The 21,684-nt window shown below is 38.1% G+C and overlaps 1 protein-coding gene across 1 annotated transcript in view; it reads right to left on the bottom strand.

Annotated features, from left to right (window-relative positions):
- LOC102817351 (chromosome unknown open reading frame, human C8orf37) overlaps positions 1–21,684 on the bottom strand; it is a 30,058-nt gene that overhangs the window by 4,633 nt on the left and 3,741 nt on the right. The window contains exons 2-5 of the mRNA XM_006859204.1: positions 19,809–19,896; positions 18,186–18,250; positions 17,573–17,638; positions 5,700–5,795 (exon numbers count right to left, since the gene is read on the bottom strand). Of these exons, the coding sequence (XP_006859266.1) occupies positions 5,700–5,795; positions 17,573–17,638; positions 18,186–18,250; positions 19,809–19,896 (315 nt within the window). The remainder of the gene's footprint in view (positions 1–5,699; positions 5,796–17,572; positions 17,639–18,185; positions 18,251–19,808; positions 19,897–21,684) is intronic.

Below are 21,684 nucleotides of genomic sequence, written 5' to 3'. Positions count from 1 at the left end.
GGTTCCGACTCGATGGCACCTGACAACAACAACAACAAGTATGGCACAGAGAAGGGGTAAGCAGGCATAAAGGAAACAGGCTTCAGATGAAAAACTACAGATGTTTTTTATTACTAGAGAAAAGAATCTGCTCTTTTTATACGATGGACTCATGTTGTATAAATTGCTTTAATGATTTGATTATTTACCATCAGGAAAAAAATGCCTATCCTGAAATTACTGTTAATAATGTAAAAATTATTACACTAGTGGGCAGGACCATCATAAAAATGGCATCTGTTATGGGCTGAACTGTGTTCCCCCTGCTGCAAAATATGTGTTGGGCTCCTTATCTTGGACCTTAGTTGGGATCCTGTTTCAGGTAGGTCTTAAATCTAATCGCATATCCATCAAAGCTGAACAGACACCACCACAACAGGGTCAGGCACCATATGAAGACACACACCGTAGATCCACAAGTCCAGGAGTTCCAAGGGCTGAAATTACAAAGAAGGATGTCCTTCTAGAGCCAGGCCCTAAATTTGGAGTTCTAGCCTTCTGAACGGTGAGAAAATCAATTTCTGTTTTATAAAGCCATCTGCTGTGGTATTTCTGTTCTGGTAGCATTAAGTAGCTAACACAGTAACCATCTGATTGAATGCTATTATAAAGAACAACATACCAGCTATTGAAGTTCATTTAATTAAAAATAGATTATAATTTTCATGATAAACCATGCATGAAATGAGTTTATAAAAACATTTCATGGCAGAATAAAAATGGAAAACATTAAAAAAAATGATGAAAAAGTAAAATGATGAAATACAGTATAAACACAAAAAGAGATAGTATTATCCGTGACTTATTGATGTCCCTGCCAGAAGGCAGGTTACAAAGTGCCCTCTGGTGGTCAACACGCACCACATTCAGTACTGTCCTGTACAAAATTTCCACCATTTAGGTTAGAACCTAACAGAATTGGAGCGATTTTCCTGGCCACTTGTCAGATTTCTAACCAGCTAAGTGACTTATCTAATGCTACAGTGCACTGGGAAGAACTGTACAATCTAAATTTTCTCAGAAGAAAAACAAAAGTTGGTTTATTTAAAGAAAATGTACTGTATGCAATCTGTAATATATTTTGACAAATTTTAATAACTGATGCTTAACTAAATCCTTAGGGATTTTTGAAACAGGAATCATGAAAAGCAAACTAATATGTTTCAAATGCTTTCTAAGAAGCACATATTTTAAAAACTCATTCCATTATATTGGAAAATAAAAACATAGTATTTATTTTACCTGGGTTGTCAGTAACACCTATTCCTTTTTAATTTTTAGAAAGTTCTAGAACTTGTCTAACCTTGTTGTTGCTGTTAGGTGCCATCAAGTTGGTTTTGACTCCTAGCAAATCAAACACTGGACCGGGCAGGTCCTGCACCATCTTCACAATTTAACATCCAAGTCTACGGTTGCTGCCACCAGGTCAATCCATCTCGTTGGGGGTCTTCCTTTTTTGGTGACCCTCTACTTTACCAAGTGTGATTTCTTTCTCCAGGGATGGTCCCTCCTGATAACATATCCGAAGTATGAAAGATGAAATCTTGCCATCCGGGCTTCTAAAGAGCATTCTGGTTATACTTCTTCTAACACAGATTTGTTTGTTCTTCAGGAAGTCCACGGTCATTTTAATATTCTCCTCCAACAGCTTAATTAAAATTCATAGATTCTTCTATCATCTTCCTTATTCATTGTCCAACTTTCACAAGTATATGAGGCTATTGTTACCATGGCTCGGGTCAGGAGCACATTAGTCCTCAAATTGATATCCTTGCTCTTGAACACTTTAAGGAGGTCTTGTGCCGCAAATTTGCCTAGTGTAGTACGTTGTTTAAGTTCTTGACTGCTGCGTCCATGAGTGTTGATGGTGGATCCAAACAAATAGAAGTCTTAGACAATATCAATCTTTGTCCATTAATCATGATTTTATTTATTGGTCCAGTTGTAAGGATCTTTGTTTTTGTTACATTGAGGTGCAATCCATACTGAAGGCTGTAGTCTTTGATCTTCATCCGTATTTTAAATCTACTTCACTTCCAGAAAGCAAGTTTGTATCATCTGTACATCACAGGTTAACTAGTTTTCCTCCAATCCTGATGCTACATTCTTTTTCATACAATCCAGTTTCTTGGATTATTTGCTCAGCATAGAGACTGAAAAAGCATGGTGAAAGAATACAACCCTGGCACACACCTTTCCTGATTTTGAACCATTCAGTATTCCCTTGTTCAGTTCTAACAACTGCCTCTTGGGGTCTATGTACAGGTTCCTCATGAGCACAATTAAGTGTTCTGGCATACCTAATCTTTGCAATGCTATCCATGGCCCACCAGTGACTTGAATTTCTGATGTTCCCTTTTGTGAATTATCTTCAATAAAACCTTATTTACGTGTGCTATTAATGATGTTGTTCAGTGATTTCCACATTCTGTTGGGTCACCTTTCTTTGGAATGGGCACAAATATGGATCTCTTCCAATCAGCAGGCCACGTAGCTCACATTTAAACGTCTTGCCAGATATGAGTGAGTGCTTCCAGTACTGTATCAGTTTGTCGAAAGGTTTTAATATATATTCCAACAATTCCCGGAGCCTCGTTTTTTGCCAGTGCCTTCAGTGCTGCTTGGACTTCTTTCTTCAGCACCATCGATTCTTGATCATATGCTACCTCTTGAAATGGTTCAATATTGACCATTTCTTTTTGGTACAGTGACGCTACGTATTCCTCCATTTTCTTTTTGGTACAGTGACTCTGTATTCCTCCATTTTCTTTTTGTTGCTTTCGGCATCATTCAACATTCTTTCCATAGAACCCCTCAGCATTTCAAGTTGAGGCTTGAATTTTTTTCTTAAGTCCTTTCAGTTTGATAAAAGCTGATGTTCTTCCCTTTTCTAATTCCAGGTCTTTGCACATTTCATTATAATACTTGACTTTTTCTTCTCAAGCTGCCCTATGAAATTTTTTGTTCAGTGCTGTTACTTCCTCATTTCTTCCATTTGCTTTAACATCTTTATGATGGAGAGCAAGTTTCTGAGTCTCTTCTAAATATCCATTTTGGTCTTTTCCTTCTTTCTTGTCTTCTTAATGACCTTTTTCTTTCTTCCTGTATTATGTTCTTGATGTCACCCTACAACTCTTCTGGTCTTTGATCATTAGTATCGAATTCAACAGATCTGTTCTTGAGATTCAGGCAGGATATATTTTGGCTCTCATGTATTTGTTTTAATTTTCTTCAGCTTCAGTCTGAATTTGCATATGAGCAATTGTTAGTTTGTTCTATAGTCTGCCGTTGGTCTTGTTTTGACTGATCATATTGAGTTCTTCCTCTGTCTCTTTCCACAGATGTAGTCAATTTGATTTCTATTGTATTCCATCTGGTGAGGTCCATGTGTATAGTCAACTTCTATGTTGTTTAAAAAGGTATTTGCAATGAAGAAGTGGTTGGCTTTGCAAAATTCTATCATGCAATCTCAAGCACTGTTTCTTTCACCAAGGTCTTATTTTCCAATTACCGATCACCAGTAATTTCCAATCACCAGTAATTATCAATACATCTTGATTGCAAGTTTGATCAATTGTAGACCAAAAAAGTTGGTAGCATTCTTAAATTTCATCATCTTTGGTTCTAGTGGTTGGTGTGTAAATTTGACTAACAGTGGTATTAACTTGTCTTTCTTGTAAGCATATGGATATTTTCCTATCACAGACATCACTTTATTTCGAGATAGATCTTGAAATGTTTTTTTATTCTGACAGTGAATACAGTGCTATTCCTCTTCAATTCCTGGCATACTAAACCATATGATTGATTAAAAATGGCCAATATCAATCCGTTTCAGCTCACTAATGCCTAGGATATTGATGTTTGTGTGTTCCATTTAATTTTCTGACAATTTCCAAGTTTCCTAGTTTCATACTGTGTACATTTCCATGTTCTGATGATTAATGGATGTTTGCTGTGATGTCTCATTCTAGGTTGTGCCCCATCAGCAAATGAAGGTCCCAAAAGCTCTACAACAGTCACAACATTCTGTTCAACTCCACTTTGAGGAGGCAGCTCTTTCCCAGCTCTCTACTGAGTGCCTTCCAATTTGAGGGACTCATGTTTGCACTATGTCTGACAACATTCTGCAGCTATTCAGAAGGACTTCATTTTCTGGCACTATAGCTGACAATGTTTCGCAGCTATCAGTAAGATTTTCAGTGGCTATAATTTCCAAAGGAATCTACTTCTTTTTCCTAGTCTGTCTGTCTTAATCTGAAAGCTCCACTGAAAACTGCCCATCATAGGTGACACTACTGATATTTACAATACAGGTGGCACAGCCTTCAGCATCATAGCAACATGCAATCTGCCAAAGTACAACAAACTGACTGATGAGTGGTATACTTGTCCACTGACTATTCCTTCTCTCATAAAGTGTTTCATTTATCCTTACTCCCTTACTTTTAGCAGATCACACCCTCATTCACAAAACCAGGCCCCTAGATGTGAAAAACACCATCAGTTACCCAGCTTTCAGTATCTTATCCTTCTTCCACCCAATCACAGAAGACGGGGCCCACCTCCTCCTTTCAATGTGTGATGAACTATAACTGTCTAAGCTAGGATACAATAAATTTCCCACATTGGTAAAAGTTGAGAACAAACCCTGCACTGCATTTTGCTGTACAACAAATGTGCAGATCAGTAACTCAAAAAGTAAAAAGGCTCAGCATGTTCAGAACATATAGTGTGACACTCTGCAAACTTTTTATCTTGCTTTGGTCACCACCCAGTCTTGGTTTCTTCCAGACTATTCCCTGATCTCCTAAAGGGTTTCATCTACCTCTGCTCCTTTACTTTAAGGAGCCCTGGTAGCATAGTTGGGCTGCTAACCATAAGGTCAGCTGTTCAAATCCAGTAGCTGCTACATGGGAGAAAGGTGAGGCTTGCTGCTCAGAAACCCTCAGGGTTGCTATGAGTGGGAACTTGATGGCACACAGCCACAGCAGCAACTCCCCTACTTTCAGCAGATCACACCCTCATTCACACAACTAGGCCACCTGATATAAAAATCCATCAATGTCCCAGCATTCAGTATCTCACCCTCCTTCTATCCCATCACAGGAGAAGTGGCCCACCTCCTGTCCATGCCTGATACACTTTAGGTTTAGATAGACAATATGGTGGGAAGGTGCCCTAGCGGGTAAAGAACTTGATGTGGGAACCGAGTAGTTCAATGTGACTAAAATCTTGTGAGGGTAAAAAGCACTGGAGAAAGACAAGGCTGGATACAAGACAGAGGAGGTCTGAGTCGGGAGGGTACAGAATGGCAGGTGAAGGTACATAGACCTTATTATGTAAGCAGAAGGCCGTGGGGCAAGAGAATAGCCTATTCAGATGTAGCCTCTGGGCCAGCTCTGGGCAAGAGAAAGGTGAGTGAGAGGAGAGGCTGCTGAGAGAAAATGCAGAGAGGAGACCACTGCTAGATGCTCCCCGGGGCAGTCACGTCCTTATCCAGGCTGACAGCAGACAGACGGAAGGGAGATGGGTGAGAAGAATAGTGGGCAGGTGGACTTCACACAATCTGGCCAAGTCTATCAAGAGGCATTATAGCTAAATAAGAGAGAGTTGTATTTGGTACATTTTTCACAGAATGAAGTTCTTTAGAAACATACCTGAAAAACAAATAATCACATGATTTGTCCCACATATAGTCATCATAGCTTACTATGCAGAAATCACAGGCTACACAACGCAGATGGTCACATGCTCTGTTCCAAGAAAAAGAATCAAACATAAAACATTACTTGTGCTTAAAAATGACAATACTGTGATTTTTTCATACTTTGTATTTTAGTTATTATATCACATATTACAGATTACTGAAGAAACAACAGAAAAGGAAAGATGAACATGATTAAAAATTTTTGTACTAAAGGACATATTTTTCAGATGAAATTTTTTACACAACTCTTTTACTGAGATCTTGCACATTGATATACATATATTGTATATACACATAGTATATTGATGAACATAAGAAATAAATGAAAAAAATCTAAAGATGGGTTTTTTAAAAAAAGAAAACCTTTTTCATTGCTTATGTTTATAGAAAAAGTGAAGCCAGAATCTGGAAGTGAGTGAAGAACAGACACAAAATGGGACTTTTAGTGCGCTTCTAGTTCACATTAAGCCCAGAGGAGATCTTTAGTTAAGCCTACTTCTTTATGCATCCTTTCCTATTAATTTACTATGTTGGGTTTGCACCATGTAGAGGAAATTCCAAATTTTAAGGGATACCTCTGTAATAGAAATTTCCACATTGTACTGAAATGGATGTTTCCTCCATAAGTTACTTCAGTGGTGGGATCATATCTTATCAGTTTTTGTTTCCCCACTACTTGGCACAGTGTATTCATTCACTCATTTACAAAAAAATAAAAAATAAAAAAATCCAACGAAAACCAATAGCTTAGGCACAGTTTTAGAGTTTATGATATACCATTGAACTAAACCGATAAGGATTCTGTCTTTATGGGATTTAGATTCTAGTGAGAGAAGAAATGAGCAATATTCATTAGCAAAACCATGTAGTATGCTTTCAAGTGAAAAGTACTTCGAATGAAATAAAAAGTAGAGCAGGGTGAAAAAAATCTGGGTGTCCTGGGTGTGGGTGAGCTGCACTTTTAATAGGTGGTCTGCATAGACCTCACTGAGCAGTTTCCTTGAGGGGCAGCTGTCAGATGAGTGGGGTTAGGGACATGTTCAAAAGGGAGAAAAATCAACACGCTTTTATGTGGATGAGGAAAATCCAACGATGAACAAAACTGATGATAGAGAGTAGGGAAAACTGTTAGAATGAGGCGTGGCATACACTTTCATGAATGCCTTAGAAATTGAAATGCCAAGGATTCTCAGAGCACAATTATGCATATATTACATAGCAACTGTAGGAGAAAATGATAATAATAGAAAGTTAAAACAGAATTTGTGGTTTGTATAATAATTTTGATTTTCTACAAAGAAAAAACGTTCTTCCATTGTTTGATTGAAACCAGAATAGAGATATATTTGATGACCTAAAAATTAAAAGAAAATAAAGGGTTTTTAAGATACCAAAAACAAAGTGATTGAGCAGAGTAAGAGATTTTAACATGAATTCAATGGTTGAACATTTATACTATAGTGATTGCTTGTCAAGGAAAGCAAACCTGCAGAAAACTGGGCAAAAGATATAGACAGGAAATTTACAAAAGAGGAAAACCAAAGAACCTCACTAGTAAAGACAGCATAGACTAGTAGTTGAGAGCATGGGCTCTGAACACAGATGGTACAAGTTCAAATACTGACCACACTAGCTGTGTAACCAGTCACACAGCTTAACTGTGATTTAGTTTCCCTAGTTGTAAAAAGCGGATAACACAAGAGCTTATACACATTACAAAAGTATTATGAGAATCTAACAAACTAACATCAGTACAGTGCTTACAATAACAACTGGCAGATAATATTTGATAGTTAAAATACTGTATTTATACTATAAACTATAAATGACATTTAAAGTAAATTTAAACCAATTAGCAAAAAATATCACTCTCATTTATTTCTGGTTGCTATTATAAATTGTTATAACCTTCTGTGAAAAATGTTGACCTTATTTTAAATTATACCTAGTTGTTGTACTAGCAACCAAGAACTGTTATATATGAATTAAAGCACTGATAAAGGGAGTCCTGGTTTGGCACTGTAAGATAAGCAGTAGACTACTAACTGCAAGGTCAGTGGTTCAAACCCATCAGCCGCTCCTTGAAAATCCTCTACAGGGTGGCTAAGAGTCGACAGCACTGCACAACATGTTGTTGTTGTTGTTAAGTGCCGTCGAGTCGGTTCCGACCCATAGTGACCCTGTACAGGGTTTCCGAGGGTATAAATCTTTACGGGAGTAGAAAGCCTCATCTTTCTCCCGCGGAGTGGCTGGTAGTTTCGAACCGCTGACCTTAAGGTTCGCAGCCCAATTCGTAACCACTACGCTACCAGAGCAACATATAAGCATGTATTTCAAGAATGATTATTGTAGTATTGTTGATGTGGCAAAAAACTGGGTACTACCTGATACCTATTAAGAGCTGGGGGAAACGGAGTAACATGCAGTATACCAAGGGGCTTCAGAAAGTTCTTGGAAAAACTCCGTTATCTTTTTTCTTTCCTTAAAGCTTTTATTGTCAGTTGAGTGATAGTCTACATCAGTTTTGCACTCAACCAGTTGCAGCTTGTCTCACTGTAATGATTACAATCCCCTTTTTTGTTGTACATAAAAACATGCAGGAATATATGATTGTTTAATCAACCAAAGGGCCCATTTTGCAAACTGGCCCCCTGCCTGTCAGCACACAGCCTTTATCTTTCCATGAGTCTAGAGTCCTTAGATGCTCTATGTCTCCATGCTATGGTCTCTGCCTTCAACTCTGGTGTCTCTGCTTCTCTGGTGAGGATCACACGTTCTGCTCATGCTCTTCCCTCTTGCTGGTCCTAGGGTCTTCTGTTACTGGAATATAAGATTAACTACTCCCCCATTTTTGTTACACTTCTTCTATCTTTAGAACTGTGACATTCACAATTAGTCATGATAGCAATTACTATTAAATCAAAAGAATCCTATCCCCATCTCCTTTCACCTTACTTATCTAGACAAGATGGAAGCTATTCAGTGGGGATTCTACCTTCCCCCATTCGCTCTGAAACTAAACTCTTATGAAAACTTGTAAGCCAGCCACTTTGTGCCTTTACAGCCACCCCCTGCCCCCCTCCATTTTAGGTAGCCAATGTCTGAGTTGCCTGTCCCTATCAACACTGTGTAATGAGGGGACATGTTTGATCCTTGATTTGAAGATTCCTTCCCTCTTGGTCGGTATTTTGTGCTATTACATCTTTAAGATAAGGTCAAGTTCATCAAATTGCAGCAATTTATATTTGCTTCCTATATCAAATTTGTCTTCCTCTAGTGGAGTTTTGATCATCAGGCCACCCAAGCTAGGTCAAATGGGTACTATCTGAACGTTTGGGAGTTCTTGTGCACCTCCTCCCACTTCATATCCTCTGGACAGTACTGCTTTCAGCTCTAGTCCCCAGAGGCTAGGTCAATGGCCATGGGCTCAGTGGTTCCCAAGTCTCCTCAAACTTCAGACCAACCAGCACTTCCTCTTCTCTCTCACATCTCAAGGTCGACAGGAGTCCATAAGTTCCGTTGTTTTGTCTTTTTCCATTAACTTTTTGAAGGAACCTCGTATTAGGCAATTAATCAACAGAATGATTGAATTAGTGACCTAACGGATGTCCAAAGCAAGGTATGCAGTAACATACACAATGTGATCTTTTATAAAAACAGCCCCAAATTCCTGGAAAACCCACTGCCATCAAGCCAATTTGGACTCACAGAGACCTATCGCGTTTCTGAGACTGTAAATCTTTACAGGAGCAAGCAGACTCACCTTTCTCCCATAGAGTGGCTGATGAGTTTGACCTAGTGTCCCAAATTCCTGTACAGGTATGTACAAGTTTCTCAGAACACGGAAGACCGCTTAGGAACGTAGAAGGGTATGTACTATGCAGCTAACACTGGTCGCCACAGGAGTGGCAGGTAAGTAAGGGAGGGAGGCAGATTATTATTTTTCTCTTCATTTACTTTTAGATTCTGGTTTTACTTTTTTCTATAAACATAAGCAATAAATTAAAAAAAAAAACTTTACATTTTTTTTCATTTATTTTCCTCTAAAGTTCTGGTTTGTTGACTTCAAAAAAATAACTATTTTTTGTCCTGAAAAGTTTCCTTGAGAATGACTGCTTTATATTTAAAAAAAAAAAAAAAAAGATTAATTATAGTAATAATGAAACATTTATAATATGTATACATTTCATATACAATTCCATGTTTTCTTTCAAACTACTGGCAATTTATGAAGTTGCATTTGTACATGTGGAAATTCGGCACAATTACATTCGGACACATTTAAATTGAGATTTTGAATGTACAAGTCAGGAAATGCAAAATGATGGTTCCCAAAGCTGCCATCACTTGCTTTCTTATGCATATGTAGTTTATGACATGATTGTACAGAGTGTTAACTTTAATGCCTTAATATATATGTGCAATTTGGCTGAATTATTGCTGTTGTGGGAACTATAATTTTGAATTTCCTGACATTTTGTATGTGTAAAATCTCAACCATAATGTTAAATACAGCATTTTAATTTAATTTAAAATTCAGTAGTTTATTCAAATCTATTCACACCATCACATTTTCCTACAAACACGATCCTGTGAGAAAAGTAAAACTTACTTGCAGCTAAGAAATCATTCAGCTGTTTCGATTCACTCTTGGATCATAATTAGTACCAGTCTACGGAGTAATCCAGTCTTGCAAGTAGTTTAAAAAATAATTCGCAGAGTACAATTCAATTTGGCTTGACAATACCACACTGGTCTCAAGTAGACTTACGAATGCCACCACATTGCTAGCAACTACTCTTTCTCCTTTCCACCAGCTGGGTACAAGAATCTAAAGTCATTCACTACTACCCTCCTCAAACCAGCGCTTTGTCCAGAAACCAAACAAACAAATTCAATGGGAGACAGGCAGAATATACTCAGCTTCCCTTATGTCCTGAGTATGTAAGCCAGTGATTATTTTCAAGGCTTAAATATACTTTTCTTCCATAACTATAGGAAGGGGTTTCAAAAAATTTATGGAAAAATCTCATCTTTCAATTTCATTTTTTCCACAAACTTTTAGAAACTTTCTTGTATATAAATTATGATTCCAATGCTACATAAATTGTCTGATCCGCTCCTCTATCAAGTGTGGAGAAAATACAAATGTGAAGGTGCCTCCAGTCGCTGTTATTTTGGTCCAGCTAACTTGTAGAATCTTTTCAATTTTAAAGATATTTATGGTGAGAACAACTACACTCCAGCCCAGGATAATATTTTGCCCAGATACTGTGGTTTTCAGTTAAATCTTGTCAGATCTATCCAGTGGGGCTGAGAAGTCTAATTATTTGGGCAGAGTCTGAAAATAATAGGAGCTGGAACAGCAAAAGCTGCAATAACAAAAACAGGGCCGTCTGTAAAATAGTATACTAGGAAGTATAATGAACTAGGAATCCAATCAGACATTAGAGCTCTGGGTTTATAGTAATTTGTTATGTGGTCTTGGGCAAGGCACATTAATCACTGAATTCTGCCCCTTTTCCCCTATGCAGGTCCCAGCTACCACCATCTTTCAGGGACCACTGCAAGACTGCCGGCTGACTGCCTGCATCTGCTCCTTTCTTATCCCCCAGCTCCCAATCCATTTTCCATATGGGAGTCAAAAGGCCTTTAAAATACACACAAGACTGTTTACATCACCCTTATATGATAAAACAAGGAACCCTGTTGGTGCAATGGTTACATGCTTACCTCCTAACCAATCCACCAGAGGCTCCATGGGAGAAAGCACCTGGGAATCTGCTCCCATAAAGAGTAGTCTAGGAAACCCTATGGAGCAGGTATGCTTTGGTCTGTAAACAGTTAATGAGTCAAAATTGACATGACTGCACATAACAACATCTGTTAAAACACAAAACTTCCCACTGCATTTAGGATATGCCTTTCTAAAATCCTTCAGAGACCCTAGGACCGCAAATCATCTGCTCCTTAGCTATTTCTTCAGCCTGTACTTCCTAAGCTCCAGCCCACCTAGCTCCTCTAACAGCCCTATTGCAGGGGCATTCTAGCTCTGGCTCCAGTGGTTTACTTCTTTTACAGTACTCCTATTCATTTGTAATTTCTTAAGTTTAATTAAATGTTATTTGCTTAGGGAAACATTCCTTGACTCTCCATATTAGTAGGGTACCCATTATCCATGCTTGTAGTATTTTGAACTTTTCCTTCATATCACAAACTACATTGAAATGAAAGAGTTACTAGCAGAGTCCTGGATTCCTGGTATGGCACTGTAGGATAAATATCGGACTGCAAACTCAAAGGTTGGAGGTTCAAATCCACCAGCCACCCTTTGGAAGCCCAATTTAGGGTTGTTGTGAGTCAAAATTGATTTGACAGCACTTAGCAACAGTGGAATTATCTGTGTAAAGCTTATCTCCTCACCTAGAATGAAAGCTCGAGGACAGCGAAGTAGCCACCTGTTCACTCAATCCCTAAAATGCACTTGTTGTTATTGTTGTTGTTATGTGCCGTGGAGTCGATTCCGACTCATAGTGACCCTGTACAGGGTTTCCGAGGCTGTAAATCTTTACGGGAGCAGAAGGCCTCATCTTTCTCCTATGGAACAGCTGGTAGTTTCGAACTGCTGACCTTGTGGTTTGCAGCCCGATTAGGTGCCACCTAGTTGGTTCTGACTCATAGTGAACCTTGTCTAGAGTTTTCGAGGAATGGCTGGTGGGTTTGAACTGCTGATCTTGCAGTTCCAGTGCTTGATCTACAGCGCCACACCAGGACTACAAGATGGACCTAGCAGGTGTTAATGAATATGTTTGATGAATTTAACATTGATTCCCCAATTTCCTCATTTATAAAATAGAGCTACAAATTTGTGCTCTCTCTGGATCTTGGGGGTTTTCTTCTACAAAACACATGAACTAATACACATTTATTAAAAAAGTGATCTGTAAACTATAAAGTGCTTCACACATAAAATGTTTTACAGGTACATGAATATGTATGTACTTGTCTTTCTATGAATGAAATCTAAGAAAGGGGTGGTAAATGATTTATCTTTGTAACTGGTAAAGAAGAAACAATCTTTGAAACCTGTTCACATATATATGCAAATGGAATCCTGGTGTGGTGCTACAGAATAAGCACTGGACAGCAAGGTCGGTGTGAACTGCAAGGTCATTCTCAAAGACTAATAGTATGTAAAAGGTTTCTCAAACTTTAAATCTACCACCACCCAGCCATTGAGTCGATTCTGACTTCTAGAGACCCCTTAGGACAGAGTAAAACTGTACCGTAGGGATTCCCAGACATAAATCTTTATAGGAGCAGACAGCTTCCTTTTCCCCCTGAAGGTTTGAACCACTAACCTTGAGGTTAGCAGCCAATGCTTAATCCGCTGTGCTACTAAGACTTCAAGCTTCAAAATCAGGCCCTTCTTTTGTGTACTGAAATTCCATCTGAAACAAGACTTTTCTATGCTAGAATTAAGTCAAAAGTACACATAATTTTATACTGTATGTAAAAAAAATCCTAATGAAATATTTACTCTTTAGAAATAAATCAGAATGTATTATCTTTTTTCCAAAGACCAGTTTAAAAAGCAGAAGGCACCTATAAGTAAATACTGATAAGTATATCCTAAGATCAAATGGGAAAAAAATGAGTAGAATATATGATTCTTGCCCCTTAGCTATAACATGATGAGAAGACAAGGTTAAAGATGAGAAATACACATACATCACTGTTATCTGCAGTTGTGCACCACAGGCAGAACTTCCACACAATCTTTACTTTAATTCTCAGAATATCTCCATGAAGGGTCTGCATTTCTTACGGGAAAGGAAATGGAACTTTTAGAATGTAACATCTCCCAGGCTTCACAACTTACAAGTGGTACAGTCAGGATTTGAACTCAGGCTGTCATCAGAGCCTTTCCTCTTAATCCCAAGGTGCAGTTATTTGCTTATTTCTTTGGCATCCAGTGCCTACCACAGAGCCTTGGGCATTTGACGAATATTAAAAAAAAAAAAAAAGCAATCAAATGGAATAAAAATATGAATCTGGAGTGGATGAATTAAGCTGTAAGACAGCAGGGGATGTACTTTGGGAAAGAGCATCATTCAAAACAGTAAATAAATATAAAACTGTTCAGAGGCAGAAAATTCAACATGGCAAATAGCAGATAACAGAAATTCTAGTGAGAGTAGAGGACCGGATCCAGGCTTTAGTTGGAGATAAAGGAACTAAATGACAAGAAGAAAAACGAGGAGAGCAATTTTGCAGAGCACAAAATGAGTGTGCAGTTAATGCCAACTCATGTCCTTCTGAATTGGAGACAGGTGTTCAAAACCATCTTTAATGCTGTGTGTGTGTGAGATGAGAGAAGGAGGGAGGACGAAGTGGCAGGGGAACTGGGGCACTGCTGCTGCAATTCATTCATGATTGGCAGAGGCTGGGAGCGAGCCAAGTCCAACTGATTTGACTAAGACATTCCAGGATTGATAGCAACAAACTATATTCTTCGCTGCCTGGTTTCACTGGCAGCACCCTATACATTACTATTAGCTTATCTGTTGCCTGGTGACCCTGGTACCAAGCTTCCCTAGACGCCCAAAGACCAGTTTAAAACTTCCAAAGACCAGTTTAAAAAGCAGAAGGCACCTATAAGTAAATACTGTAGTCACTGTAGTCTTGTAGCCCTTCTTTACAGGATTGTTAGGACCGAGGCCACACCACTATAACTGTCCAAAAATATCTTTTTAGAAACCTCTTCTATCATACAATTAATGGTTTATTCCACAATCTACCTCTGGCCTTGTTTGGGCTGATGATATGGAGCTTTTCCGTCTCTTTGCTTTCTGTGTATTCCATCTGGTGAGGTACATGTGTATGTCTCTTATGCTGTTTAAAAAAGATGTTTGAAATGAACAAATCATTGGTTTTGTAAAATTCTATCATGCGATCTCTAGAATTGTTTTATCACTTCTATCACCAAGGCCATATTTTCCAACCACTGATCCTTCCTCTTTGCTCCCAACCTTTGCATTCCAATCACCAGTGATTATCAATTTATCTTGACTGCATGTTTGATCAATTTCAGATTGAAGAAGTTGGTAGAATTCTTCTTTTCATCCTTACTGGCTTTAGTGGTTGGTGTGTAAATCTGAATTATAGTGGTATTAACTGGTCTTCCCTGTAGGCGCATGGATATTATCCTATCACCGACAGCATTGTACCTCATGACTGATCTTGATACGTTCTTTTTGACGATGAATGCAACACCATTCCTCTTCAATTTGTCATTCTGGACATAGTAAACCATGTGGTTGTCATATTCAAAATGGCCAATACCAGTCCATTTCAGCTCACTAATGCCTAAGATATCGAAGTTTATGCGTTCCATTTCATTTTTGACAATTTCCAATTTTCCTAGATCCATACTTCATACATTCCATGTTCTGACAATTAATGGATGTTTACAGCTGTTTCTCTTCATTTTGAGTTGTGTCCTATCAGCAAATGAAGTTTCTGAGGGCTTTATTCCTGTGACCTTTACTCCATTCGCGTTGTCACGGTCAACTCTTACTTTGAGGAGGCAGATCTTCTCCAGTCGCATTTTGAGTGCCTTCCAACCTGAGGGGCTCATTTTCCGGCACTATATCTGACATTGTTTTTCTGCTATTAACAACCTGTGATATGCAGATGATACAACCTTGCTTGATGAAAGTGAAGAGGGCTTAAAGTACTTACTGATGAAGATGAAAGACCATAGCTTTTTTGGTATAGATCGTATCTCAATATAAAGTAAACAAAAATCCTTGCCACTCTTTATCAATGGAGAAAAGACTGAAGTTGTCAAAGACTTCATTTTTCTTGGATCAACCATCAACACTCATGGACGCAGCAGTCAAGAAATCAAATGACGTATTGCATTAGGCACATCTGCTGCACAAGACCTTTTTAAAGTGTTGAAGAGTAAAAGATGTCAGCTTGAGGACTAAGGTATATGTGACCCAAGCCATAGTATTATTAATAACCTCATATGCATGTGAAAGCTGGACAGTGAATAAGGAAGACCATAGAAGAACTGATGCATTTGAGTTAGGTGTTGGAGGAGATTATTGAAAGACCCAAGGGCTGCCAAAAGAACCAACAAATCCATGTTGGAAGAAGTGCAGCCAGAGTGCTCCTTGGAGGCCAGGATGGCCAGACATCGTCTCTCATATTTGGACATATTGTCAGGAGGGACCAGTTGCTAGAGAAGGATATCATGTTTGATAAAGTGGAGGGACAGAGAAAACGAAGACCCCAGCGAGATGGATTGGCAATATGGCAGCATCAAGGGCCTCAAGTGTGGCAACAATTGTGAGTTGGCCCAGGACTGGGCAGTGCTTCGTTCTGTTGTGCATAGCGTTGCTATGAGTAGGTACCAACTTGATAGCACTTAATAACAACAACAACAACATCTATCACACAGTATTATCTGTCCAGAAATGCCATCAACATAGCATCATAATTTTCAGTCATTTCTTCCATAAGAAGATAAACAACACTGCTTTAAAACTAACTACACAAAAATATAAAAAAGTAACCCAAATATAGGCCAAAAATAGGACCCAAAAATGTAGGACAGTAGCAAGATTTGCTTCAAACCAATCTTGTATTCAACCTGTATTCTGATATGTGCTAGGAATGTGGGGCTAACATGGGTTTGTGATGGGTGTCATCAAAACCATAAGGATGGCTTGACAGAGGTTCTGAGTAGGAACATGGGTGGAGGAAGGGGAGAAGAAAAGAAAGCAGGAGTTCTGGTTTTGACCTATGTAAACAGATAAAACTAAGTGTCTATGTTTGAGAACTTTCTGGGGTCCACAAACCTGCAGCTTGCCATGCTGTTTGGCCAACGGTGTGGATAACAAATCCTACAGCTACATAACCACACTGCTTCACCTGCTGACCCACTGGCTTCACTGCCTGGAAGGAGAAATGGAAAGGTGGAAGTGGACTCTGTTGGTGAGCTGGATAAGCAGCCCTGAGATTGGAGTCCTGGAGGGGAGCTTGAAAAGGCCTCAACACAACCAACAATGCAAATCTAACATCATACCTCTAAACAGAACCCCTGTAACATAGTGGTTATGATTCGGGCTGCTAATCTCACAGGCAGCAGTTTGAAACTGCCAGTAGTTCTGTGGGAGAAAGATAAGGCTTTCTGTTCCCATAATGATTTATAGCCTCGGAAATCCTATACTGAGTTGTTATGAATTGGAACTGACTCCACAGCATATAACCTACCCACCCACCCATGCAGGGTCACTATGAGTGGGAATCGACTCAACAACACTTAAAATAACGACAATAGTAGAGAGTTCTGGTGTGGTGCTGTAGAATAAGCACTGGACTGCTAATTGCAAAGTTGGTAGTTCAAATCCACCAGCTGCTCCTTAGAAACCCGATACAGGGTTGCTATGAGTTGACACTGACTCGACAGCATTTAAAAACAAGAAGTCTAATAAGAAGTCCTGGTGTGGTGCTGTAGGATAAACACTGGACTGCTCACCAAAAGGTCCATGGTTCAAACCCACCATTAGCTCCTTGGAAACCCTATACAGGGTCACTATGAATCAGAACTGATACCACGGCACATAATAACAACAAGACTAATAAACATTTTATTAGATTCACTAATAAAATAAGTCTCTCATTATGAAACAGATTTATGCCAAAATGATAAGAACAACATTTTAATAACAGGGAATCAATTTATATTGATTTTTCAATTTCATATTGAAAAATCCAATATGAAAGTATAATAGATTTCTGATATCCTACCTCTGTGAGGTATTTGTTCCAATACCATGTGGAGCAGTACTTCCACCCAGGAATACTGGACTGCAACTAGATGTGTTCAACAGATGGGACAGGAGTAAAATTACAAAAAAGAAATAGACGTTAACTTAGCCTCGCTGACTCTATATTCTTATAATCAAGTTGTATATTTTCCATAGTAAGCCAACTGTTTCAAAGAAGATGTATTTATCCCAGGATCACTGCTTTATTAGACATAACGTGTACACTCAAGAACACTCTAGGAGTTAAAATGTGTCACAGAGAAATGCGTTTGCCAAATAATGTAAGGGACAAAGTAAATACTGAAGACTGTAACAGAACATTAATTCTGAGAAACAGTTCACACTTTTCTTTTCCCCTACATGGCAGAAAGTTATTTACAATAGCAATAATCTCCCATTCACGTGCTTTTTACACTAAGGGGTCACAAAACATCAGGCGTACTGAAGGTACTGCTGTGCCCTTTCTCTGAAAAGCCAACCAACGTTGTGTTGTTCAATGTCACTGTTGTTGAAATGGTAACAAAATCTACTAGACTATGCTCAAAGTGTTAGCTCACTCATGTGTATAATTCACCAAAGCCATCTTAACTTACCTTTTACCAAGGCCCTGAATAGGAGCTCTGTCAGATGTGTAACCTGAAGATTTAGATTTTAATTTCTGTTAAAAAAGCACAACAAGAAAAGGCCAAAGATAACTTCAGAGAACTGTAACACAAAAGCTAATATTCGTTATTTTATAATAAGAACAATACTTTTAAAAAGGCTTAAATAAAACTCTTGGTGGCATCATTAAGTTTCTGAAATAAAAACAATGATCAAAACCTTTTAAAGGCAAAAGGGAAGTAGAATTCCCTGAGGAATTTGCAAATTATTCTGCTAACTTTTTAGTCTAGAAAATTGATATACTGCTATTATTAGCATGCTAAGATTTAAAGTCCTTTTATAACCCTTCAGTTAATACCAGAGTTCAGTGATTTAATATGAAGGACCTGCTATTTGAAACTTCATCCTGGAAAAATTCAATTGAGGAGCAGGAAAAAAAAATCAGCCTCATTTTTAAAGGCTGTGAATGGTACTCATCTGAACTAAAAATAAACTAACCAAAATCCTGGGCAACTTCAAGAATATTAATTTTGATCAAATGGAATGGTATCAGCCAATAGACATTCAAGAAAAATGTAGAGCTACTTAGTCACAACCATACAGTAGTTCCAATATGGTTGTATAACATCATCATCATTAGCAAGCATTTATTAAGTGTTAACCAGTATAAGGTACCAAACAATATAAACCAACCACAGACTAGGACCACCGCCAAGAAGAGGAAGTGAGCGGGAGGAAAGGCAAATTAAACTATGCAGGAACATGCCTTTATTTTACCTAGCGGGTTAGAAAATTTAATGACAGCAAAAATATTTCATTTTATGATTTCTTTTCACTATTTTATTTCATGTTAAACAGAACTGGAAAACTTTTGGTGCATGTCTGAGAAATAATGTGCATGAGTCTCTTTCTTACAACATGGTGGGCATGTTGTAAGTACTATAGTCTTCCTTACCTCCAGGCTCATGACTATAATTCTAAGCTGGCATACTGTGGCATTTGGTGTTGGTTCTGGGGGCTTTCCTGTGAGGGTCTAAGAAGCAAGAGGAGCTTCTGAGGAATCAACTCAATAGAACTAAAAACAACAGGGACAATGCAGACAGGGACCAGCCAGACAGGAATCTTTTTATCCCTCACTCAACACAGAAAAGTAATGGCTGTAAATACATAAATGATTATTATATTATTTTCTGAACTCTTCATGACATTGAGATGCACAAATATTTAAAAGATTAATGTATCGATGATTTTATCATTGGTTCATGGGATAACAGCCACATGGTACTAAGCACATTCCTATGATGAAAGTTGTTTGTTTTTAACATTTTAGAAAAGTATTCTAAATACAAATGAGCAACTTCATCTGTGAGCTGACTTTTGCTCTGATAGCTTTTCTAATTCTCATTCTGGCTGAGAAATGAATAGAAAAACACCTAGAATTCTAATATTTTATTTTTTTCTACCACTCTAAGTAGGACCATTTCTTCAATTATATTTCTCAGAATTCAGAGCGCTATAGAGAGCTACTTGTGTCTTCTTCAAGTTTTCAGACTATTCTAAACACATCTTGAAATAATGCAAGAATTACTACACATTTAAAATACTTGACTTACAAAAGTTTTTTTGTCAAAATTAGGCTCTTCAAATATTTCATTAATAAGACTGTCAAGATCATCTGTTTTTTTAAATGTGTCTGCCAATCTGAAAAAGAAAATATTGCTGAAGCTTAAGAGCAAATAAGCACCCAAGTATACAAACATTTTGTTTAAATTAAGTCATCAGAGTTGATAACAGAGAGATCCCATGATATTAATTACTTTCCCTGTTATGGACAGCACCTAAGATTGTTGAGACAAATATATAATGTATCAGGTACAAATTCACATTCGTATTTTACTATTGCATACTTAAAAAAATAAGCATTTAAAGCTAGACATTATAATACAATACACTTTTCTAAATTACATCAACCAGTTACTCAGAGAATAGAAAATATATACAATCTTAAGTAGAATTCAAACTATGCTACCAGGGCTGCTTGTGATTTGCTATAGTAATAAATAGGGGCTCTAGTAATGTAGTGGTTCCTAGTCAGGCTGCTAATCTCAAGGTCAGCAATTCAAAATCACCAGCCACTCCAATGGGAGAAAGATGAGGCTTTCTGCTCCCGTAAAGATTTACAGTCTTGGAAACCCTATGTAGGGTCACCATAAGTCGGAACCAACTCCATGGCATACCACCACCACCAAAGATATACAGCCTCGGAAACTCTGTACAGGGTCACTATGGGTCAGAACTGACTCCATGGCACATAACCACCACCACCGCCTTAGAAATAAATAATTTTAAAGAAAACAAAATACTGCTAGCTTTTCACTGAGAACTCAAGTAAATTTTAAAGGTCAGTATTCTGTGTTTTTGTCTTTTGACGCTATAATAAATAATATTGATCAAATGTTAATACACTTTCATTGATACCCTTCCTAAGTCTGCTTCCTTAATTTTGATTTAAGATACTGTTTCTGCTGAAAATAAACGGTGTATGTTCAAATTAAATATAAACATTTAAATTTACATTGAAATGTGAGCGGTATATGTAAGTGAGATAGATCTTGGCTAAAAACAAAGAATACCATAAGATGTTTACTTGTGTTTTATTGTCTATGCAAAGACATTCATTGGACTCTGTGGATTATAACAAATTATGGGTAATACTGCAAATGGAAATTCTAGTACACGTAATTGTGCTCATTTGGACCAAGAGATGGTCATTGGAACAAAACAAGAAGATACTGCCTGGTTTAAAATCAGGTAAGGTATGTCTGGGTTGTATCCTTTCACCTTGTTGAGGGGCCTCAACAAGTTTGTGGAAAATGGAATTGAAAGAGAATGGAATTTTCCCCACCTTTTGAAGACCCCTTGTATTTATTCAATCTATGCTACACAAATACTGTGAGAAGCTAGACTATATGAACAGCATAGCATCAGGCTTGGAGGGAGACTCGGTTGTTTTGTGTCAATTTGACTGAACCAGGATTCTCAGTGGTTTGGCAACTGAAACAGTTATTCCTCATGATGAGATTTAATTAAAATAATCTAACAACTTTATGATGATGCCTGCTATGAGCAGTCAATCAATCTTAGGGAAGCTTTCTCAGGAGTGTGGCTTGCTTCCAATATATTGGACATTGATTCAGACAAGGTTTGCTTGCTCTCTACTGGGTCTGGATCTTGGGTCATCCCCCAACCTCTGGTTCTTTGGACCTGAGCCAGTGACCTGTTCTATTACCTGGCGATCTTGGAAGTTATCAGCAGCTTGCCTTCTTATCTGCTGTCTAGACCTGCCTGCCATCAACCATCTGACCTGCCAGTCCTGGTTCATCAGCCCTGCAGCTACGTTGAATCAGAAGCCTCACACACACATATATAATATAATATATAATATATAATAGTGTATGTGTGTATATTTATTTATATATATATTTTACT

Source organism: Chrysochloris asiatica, unplaced genomic scaffold, assembly GCF_000296735.1.
Source record: "Chrysochloris asiatica unplaced genomic scaffold, ChrAsi1.0 scaffold00031, whole genome shotgun sequence".
Lineage (NCBI taxonomy): Eukaryota > Metazoa > Chordata > Mammalia > Afrosoricida > Chrysochloridae > Chrysochloris > Chrysochloris asiatica.
This window is presented reverse-complemented; position numbering and strand designations above follow the sequence as displayed.